Source organism: Poromitra crassiceps (genome assembly GCF_964638095.1).
Source record: "Poromitra crassiceps genome assembly, chromosome: 18".
Taxonomy (NCBI): Eukaryota; Metazoa; Chordata; class Actinopteri; order Beryciformes; family Melamphaidae; genus Poromitra; species Poromitra crassiceps.
In genome coordinates this window covers 12,046,047-12,054,623 of record NC_139636.1, presented here as the reverse complement: position 1 = coordinate 12,054,623, position 8,577 = coordinate 12,046,047, and the positions used below count along the sequence as shown (strand labels likewise).

At 45.8% G+C, this 8,577-nt stretch overlaps 1 protein-coding gene and 1 pseudogene across 2 annotated transcripts; one reads left to right on the top strand and one right to left on the bottom strand.

Annotated features, from left to right (window-relative positions):
• Window positions 1–907: 907 nt before the first annotated feature.
• cUnh15orf40 (chromosome Un C15orf40 homolog) lies at window positions 908–8,189 on the bottom strand. The gene is made up of 4 exons (XM_083654957.1): window positions 8,020–8,189; window positions 4,091–4,220; window positions 2,718–2,845; window positions 908–1,755 (listed from the first exon to the last, which is right to left on the bottom strand). Exons 1-4 carry the CDS (start codon window positions 8,038–8,040, stop codon window positions 1,666–1,668), a joined length of 369 nt encoding a protein of 122 aa, XP_083511083.1. The 5' UTR covers window positions 8,041–8,189; the 3' UTR covers window positions 908–1,665.
• On the top strand, window positions 5,678–6,526 carry LOC310792419 (stomatin pseudogene; annotated as a pseudogene). Its single transcript has one exon. The product of its transcript is annotated as a stomatin pseudogene (transcript).
• Window positions 8,190–8,577: the final 388 nt, after the last annotated feature.

Sequence of the window (8,577 nt, the reverse complement as noted above, 5' to 3'; positions counted from 1 at the left end):
CACCATGGATGTATTAAGTGTTATATTCGTTCACAACTTCACAGCTAGAAGAAAGTAACCTCGCGTCACCAGGCTCTTCAAGAAAGGCTCTCGCTCCTTCTTCTTTAGATTTGTTTGGCGGTTGGCAACCAACTTAGAGGTGCATTACCGCCACCTACCGGACTTTCAGCACTCCTCTGCCATGTTGTTGCTCTTCTTCTTGGTCAATGCTAGAATGCATCAGCCGATGGGGAGCATAAGCAGTGATGATTGGTTGGGTTTAGGCATGATGAGTGATGATTGGTTGGCGTTAGGTCCCTCCGGCCAATCCATTCTAGCATCAACCATTATTTCTGACCCTTTGTAGTGTTGCCAGATTTAGCGCGAGAGAAAGAAGCAACCAAGCCCAAAAGAAGCGACTTTCAGTACAAGGAATTCGACTCCCATCAAGTTAAATTATTCCAGAGAAACCTGTAGTAGGCTATCTGTAGCCAACATTTGGGATGAAACATGTTTTTTCCATTACTAATCCATTACTCAAGTATAAAAATGCAAATGTTCAAAATTAATCAAATGTAGAGATCTAGGGAATGCTTTTCTACGTTGTGTAAAAAAACAATCACAATCTAGAGTTAATATTTATTATTATATCATTAAGTATTACTTAGCCTATGTTGTTATTCATGACTGACTATACACAGTTCTCAAGCTGACATCAACGCATTCACACTGTAAGACAAACTTCACTTGGTCTAATCAGCTGAAGAACCACTGATGCATCTGATCTGCTGCAGTGCACCTCCACTGTGTGAAGGAACAAGCTTCTCTGTCTTACCAACCCAGGAAGCTCCAATGTTCAGGTCACAACACCAAACTGGGCCTCGTTCTTCGTACAACACCAAACTGGGCCTCGTTCATCGTGCATTGTTTTATTTACTCTCTCACTCTCTCTCTCTCACACACACACACACACATATAGTTCCACTGGAGCTCAGACCATTACTGCTTTGGATTATGAGTAGTTTTCACTTTGGACAAGATGGCTGTTCTTATACTTGTCTTGTACTATATTGTATGTATTGGATAAACTAAACACACATCTTTCAAATCCTTGTTGCAACATAATTCATTGCTAGCCTAGCCTACATTAAACCAACATAGGTATGTTAAGTTCTGTTAACAACACAGAGTTGCTTTAAGCCTATCAGTAAACAGCAAATAGGCACCTAGCATGAGAAGTAGACCTCAGGCGATACACTCAAGTTGTTACAAGCAAAGAGCCAAAAATGAGATATTTAGATGGCTACCTAGCTATCATGGTGACGTCCATGGTCCCCACGCATGGCTTCAATAAATGCAGTCCGCGCCGTAATATTTTCTACTTTAGCACCATGCATAGGGGCTACCGACATCTCCACGACAGCAAAGTCCACAGTTGAAGATGCCCATTGCTCAAAAGGCAGAGTATGAGTATTGCCGATAGTGCACAGTGATGGCGCCTAGGTGGGTGGGCGCCTGGGCGGTGTCTGTCAGTCACAATTTTGGCGATTTCCATAACTGCAGCCATGGTACATCATCTCGAGTCTCCACGTGCAAGATGAATTTGTTTTCAAATCTCCTCTGGCTCAGGAGAAAGGTAATGTTCCTCCTAGCTTCCTCTCACCTCCAGTATCTCCTGTCCTCATGTCAGCCTGCAGCCTGTCTGAGCCTACTCAGCACCTCCTCTGGACTGAGGGAGGACTGCAGTCTGATGAGCTTGTCTCTGGACCTGGAGCCCTGGAAGAGATAAAGGAGATGAGATAAAAGACGTGAAGGAAACAACTCTTACACCAGGAGTACAAACTTTTTAAGAAAAGTCCATTTATGAATTTTATGAGTTTAAACCACTGAGCTAAATAAAAAGGTTTAAACGTCTGGAACAATTAAGCAAAACGCACCAACATAAATCAATGTCCACAACTTGTTCATAACATAATGTAAACATAACTTTAAGTACACACATTCTACAGGCTTGAATCAGTGGAGACATGTTTGCCTATATATGCAATGTTCATCGTGGAAAATCGAAGACCCGGGTTCAATTCTCGGCAGCAGTACTTTCGGCTTGGTCAGATGTTCCTACAGATCAGATATACTGTATGTTCCTACTTATTGGCCATGTCTGCAGGCGGGAAGCCGGTGGGGTATATGAGTCCTATGAACAGAAGCAGCTGGCGACTGCACATGTATTGGAGGAAGCATGTGCTAGTCTACAACTCTCCCCAGATCGGCAGAGGAGGTGGAGCAACGACCGGAACAGCAGGTAGAATTGGCCAAGTACAATTGGGGAGAAAATGGGAGAAATTCCGGGGGGGAAAAGAAAAGAAGAAAGAAGGCAGAAACATTTGTATCTTGTTGCCAGGCAACCAAAGTACCCCCGAGTTGTTCTCTTGAGAAGTGATGCATGACGCACGGATTTTATCCGCTCAAGTTGAACTATTTTCAAGTCTTTGCAAGTCAACCACTGCAGAATCATCTGCGGTCCAATGCGAAGCCGGCGGTGAGCGTGGAATCTGTCCATCAATCTGGTCCAGATTGATGCGTAGTTCGTTCCGTATCCGGACCTAAGTCTGGATTTGAGAAGCCCTGTTCTACACCATCAGACCAATATCTTTCTGCTGTTGAGATGAATTACATACATGGAAAAAGGGGATAAGTGAAGTTCGGTGTTTTGTTTAATTTGATCTGAGAGCAGGAACCTTGTCAAGAACCACGTGACTCTTCTTCAGGTCCAGGACGCCGGCCAGGTAGCGTACCAGCTCGGCATTCGCCTCCCCGTCTGTAGGAGGCGCTGCGACGGCGACGCCCACCGCTTCCGCAGAAACATCTAGAAGAGAGGATGGGAAATCAGGTTACTGTCTGTCTGTCAAAGATAGAAGTTGTTCTTTCCTCAGATTCCTAACCACAGCCCCATATTTCAGAAAATATATTTGGTTTAGCCTAGGCCAAATTTACGTCACACCCTCGCTGCTTGCTTGCATGTATATTTTAACAATCGCTTGTTTGCTAAAATGTAGCTACAGTAAGTCTAACAATCGCTATTTTGCTTGCCTGTAATGTAATGTGACGTGAGATACATGTACACTATCGTTTGTAACCTATTGGACTGTAACTTATTGTATTTTGCACTGCGTTATTGTATGATGCGTATGGTCCAAGAGCTCTATGCCTGTAAGGTGATGAGTATGACTGTGATGAATGACTGTGACTACCTCAACTTGCTAGTGTTTGCACGTCTCACCATTTACGGTGTTTTTTAATGTATTGTCTGTATTTACTGCAGCAGTTTAGTCCTCTACTCCAACACAAATTTCCCCACAGGACACAAATAAAGTGAATCCTAGTTCTAAACTGACCGGGAGGTATACCGTAATCATCAGTGTGCACTGTGGACTTTATTTAATTTGTCAATTTTGTTTATTTGTCTTGCACCTGACCTACTGAGGTGATGTGCGCGCTCTACTTACTTCTTTATATTCATAGTATTCTCAGTATAGTGATGCAACAGAATACTATGAATACATATCGGTAGGGTTGGGTACTGACTGTTGGTGATTTTTGACCCCGATCAAATCATGTTGGTACTACCGAAATATGTTAACATTATGTGCCCAAGTTCGGTACTTTGATGGTTAAATAGTAAGTGAACACCAAATGCAAATCTCTGTAAAGCCTGACATCTAAAAGGTAAAAAACATACAGGGATGGCCTTAGCTATTTCCCCCATTTCAAATGAAATGGACCCCGTTTATCAAACTAAAGCAAACACACAGTTATAAGAAATTAAAATTATTTGGTCCTACCAGGCCAAAAGTGCATGAATAACAAGAAAAATGGCAGAAAAGGGCTACTGAACGGTCTCGCAATGCATACTGGGAGGACAAGGATATAGGAGGTGGCCGTCCCCGCGGCGGGGGCGCACTCTGAGTCTGCTGGACAAACAACTGACTTTTATTTTAAGTTGTAGTACTGAGGTATTATTAGAGATTTAACTTTATTATGTTATTTGCATAGATGCTCACGGCTAGAAAGCATGTAGCTTCTCGGCTAGTTTTCACTCATTGAATCTGACCTGTGATTCCATTGTGTTTGGACCCAGGCTTCACGTGAACCGTTATGGTGACCGCTCCACTTTTGTCTCGAGCCACCGGACCAGACGCTTCCGACAGCACCGGTCCACAGCTAGGTCCCTGTCCTTTAACCTGGATCACATTAAACAGGGTTAGCAGGGTCATCTGTCCTTTAACCTGGATCACATTAAACAGGGTTAGCAGGGTCATCTGTCCTTTAACCTGGGTCACATTAAACAGGGGTTAGTTAGCAGGGTCATCTGTCCTTTAACCTGGGTCACATTAAACAGGGGTTAGTTAGCAGGGTCATCTGTCCTTTAACCTGGGTCACATTAAACAGGGGTTAGTTAGCAGGGTCATCTGTCCTTTAACCTGGGTCACATTAAACAGGGGTTAGTTAGCAGGGTCATCTGTCCTTTAACCTGGGTCACATTAAACAGGAGTTAGTTAGCAGGGTCATCTGTCCTTTAACCTGGATCACATTAAACAGGGTTAGCAGGGTCATCTGTCCTTTAACCTGGGTCACATTAAACAGGGGTTAGTTAGCAGGGTCATCTGTCCTTTAACCTGGGTCACATTAAACAGGGGTTAGTTAGCAGGGTCATCTGTCCTTTAACCTGGGTCACATTAAACAGGGGTTAGTTAGCAGGGTCATCTGTCCTTTAACCTGGGTCACATTAAACAGGGGTTAGTTAGCAGGGTTAGCTGTCCTTTAACCTGGGTCACATTAAACAGGGTTAGCAGGGTCATCTGTCCTTTAACCTGGATCACATTAAACAGGGTTAGCAGGGTCATCTGTCCTTTAACCTGGGTCACATTAAACAGGGTTAGCAGGGTCATCTGTCCTTTAACCTGGGTCACATTAAAGAGGGGTTAGTTAGCAGGGTCATCTGTCCTTTAACCTGGGTCACATTAAACAGGGGTTAGTTAGCAGGGTCATCTGTCCTTTAACCTGGATCACATTAAACAGGGGTTAGTTAGCAGGGTCATCTGTCCTTTAATGTTTCTGAAGGAGATGCTTTGGGAAGGGGGATGAAAACTTCAGATAGCACAACTTTGTGGTTGGAGATGGGTATACGACATGAGCGAGATTACAGGGTGTTAGCTTCACGTGTGGGCACACACAGTGCCAATGACATCGCAATTGCTTGAGTAAGATCACTCTTGACATCACTGATGACATCACTCACTGCTATAACATCACGGATGGCATCGCAATTGCTCGAGTGACATCACCGATGACATCATCACTAACTGGTGACATAATCACCGATGACATCACAATTGCTTGAGTGACACCACGAACAGATGACATCACAATAGCTCAAGTGACATCACTGGTGACATCAGATTGGTCAAGTGTGAACATAGACGGGGCCCCCACTCTTCACATTCTTAATTTTAAGTGATATAATTGAATGGGTGTCATCAGTGATGATGTCATCTGGTGATGTATGATAGACTTTGATGATGTCATAGTCATTGTGAAATCATCAGCGATGTCATAAATCCTTCCCTGCAGAGGCTACCGCTGAACCAACATCAAAACTAGATTATTACTTTCTGTCTCTGAATAACTACGTTAAACGATGGCCTTCGAGAAGGAGACAGTTGCAACGAAAGAGGCTAGAAGACGAGAACGTCAAGCGGTCTTGGATAACCGAGACACGGACCTTGGCTTCGGTGTGGGGCTTATTGTGATCCTGTCATACATACTGTTGGCGGTTACCTTTCCATTCTCCATATGGATGTGCATCCATATTGTGAAAGAGTATGAACGGGCCATCATCTTTCGCCTGGGGCGCATTCTGCGAGGACCCAGAGGACCAGGGGTGTTATTCCTCCTGCCCTGCACTGACAACCTCATCTGCGTGGACATGCGCACCACCACTTTCGACATCCCTCCACAAGAAGTGTTGACTAAGGACAGCGTGACTGTGCGTGTCGATGGTGTATTGTACTACCGGGTCCTGAATCCCCTCCTGTCTGTGGCCAACATCACCAACGCGAATAAAGCCACCCGCCTGTTGGCCCAGACGACCCTGCGGAACGTCCTGGGTACCAAGAACCTGGCCGACATCCTGTCTGAACGTGAGGGGATCGCACGCAGTATGCAGTCCACTCTGGACGATGCTACAGAGGAATGGGGCATCAAGGTTGAGCGGGTGGACATCAAGGACGTCAAGCTGCCGATTGAGCTGCAGAGAGCAATGGCAGCCGAGGCGGAGGCGACACGCGAGGCCAGAGCCAAGGTGATCGCTGCAGAGGGAGAGATGAACGCGTCGCGGGCGCTGAGGGAGGCGTCCCTGGTGATCTCCGAGTCTCCGTCCGCTCTGCAGCTGCGCTACCTGCAGACGCTCAACACCATCGCCGCGGAGAAAAACTCCACCATCATTTTCCCACTGCCGCTGGAGATGATGCAGGCCTTCAGACACTGAGGAGGATGCTACCTGATTTCTGGGCAGCAAAGTCAGCTTTCAAGACACAGGACACAGTGCCCCTGGCCTGGAACCTGCCTTTCCACGATTTCTGAGCACCAATGTCAGCTTCCAAGACCCAGGACAGTGCAGTGCCCCTGGCCTCGTGCCTGCCGCTACACGATTGCTGACCATGTACACCTGCACGATATGCAGGTGTACATGGTCAGCAATCGTGTGTCTACATGCCGACAAGGTGAGGTTAGGGAGAAACAGCCATCGAGGAGAGTGCAGAGGGGAGAATCGCCGCCCACACAGCGAGCCTCTAGGACAGCTGATTGAGGGGAGGTACGTCCCAGTCTGTGTCACTCATCAGCTTGAATTACCCACACCTGTGTTGGCTTGTTACACAGCTGCCGGCAGGTATAAAAGACGGGCGGCGTCTCCCCACACTGTTGCTCACCAGGATGGGAATTACACGGAGGCCATCAGGCCATGGCCTGTGTTGCCCCTCCCTCTGGCCGTGATGCCCTGAGATCCCTGAGGCCACCTTGGCAGCCGTGCCCTGCTACCAGCCTGCTGCTTTAAAAGCATCAGTGGTCTTAGTATAATGTAGCCTGCCCTATGCAAAGGATGTGTCATTGGCTCATTTTAACACACATTTCAGAAAAGAATCGCTCTTCACGATGTCAATGGAGCAATGCCTTTGTGCCCTGGCATGTGGCATTGTGTCCTAAAAGAATGTGTGAGGCCGAAGGCCAGATGGCCTTGCCCCTAAAATGACGAAATCCCCACCCTGTTGCTCACTCTCCTCGGTGAAGCACCTGGTCGGGGCGGTAAGTTAGACCCTCCACTCATTCCTCAGTGTGTTGGTGTTTAAGCTAAAAGACTGCTTGTTTGTCTTCTGTAGGCAATCTGATGACTTAAGTCTCTTCCTGAAAAAAGAGGAAGAATAACCTGGGACTTAAGCTCTTAACTAAGAAGACGGAAACTATTGGAAGTTAATGTTTCAGTTGCGTTATCCCCCCCCCCCCATTTTTTGGGGTTAACCAATCCCTAATTAACCTGGGTCACATTAAACAGGGGTTAGTTAGCAGGCCAGGGTTAGCTGTCCAGTGTGACACTGTGGCATTGTGGGCTGTCGGCACTGCGGGTGGTGGACACCTCGTTGATGCGCTGACATCGTATTTACGAGTTTTGAGCACATGAACAGCCCTTCAATGTCATATTTACGAGTGGGAATTTCGGAAATTTCGATGCTAACGAGTTTCCGACGTTGTACCAATTGACTAAAAACTTATGTTGTTCTGTTCATAGTAGCTATCATTTATTTTAGTAGTTGCACATTATGGCTTATAGCTACCATGACTTAAGAAAACACCAGCCACGAGAAAACATGTTTGTTGCTCTTTCCGACCAAGAGCACTGGTGTCCTGAGGTCATTACCGTGTCATTACTTGTAAATACGATATATCCGAGGAGCACAATAATGCACCACCTTCTATCGAACTCACAGCTTTGTCTTTTTTAGGCATGAGTGCTTTTCCAGAATAAGCTCGTCGCCAGTGAACAGCAGACAGACTGGACCAAGGTGTTGCACGGACAGTGCTGAAGTCACAGAAACGCTTTAATCCAAGGGGCTGAAAACAATAAAATAACCGGATAAAACTGCCGGTTAGACCCAACCGACCAAACATCTGCCAGTTAGCTTAGCTAACAGCTAAGCAGAGAACACGCAAACGGCAGCAGCAGAAAGTAAACAACAGGATTTCCTGTTTCAAACTGACTTTCTTCTTCTGTGGTGTTTTATGGCGCTTAAGTTGGCATTACATTTTGCATTACCGCCACCTACTATTATTGTAACAGCTTCACCACCCAAATTACTCCCCTTCCATTTGTCTGGGTTTATTTACCCAGGCTAGGGCAGGCCGGCAGATAATAGATAGATATTCTCAGAGAAAAAATTAAATTATATTTACATTAGGTGGTGTTGCATAACAGGAAAACACAAACAATAACAAGGCCCAAAAATGCATTGACAATAATAAACAAGACAACATAATAGTCTATCA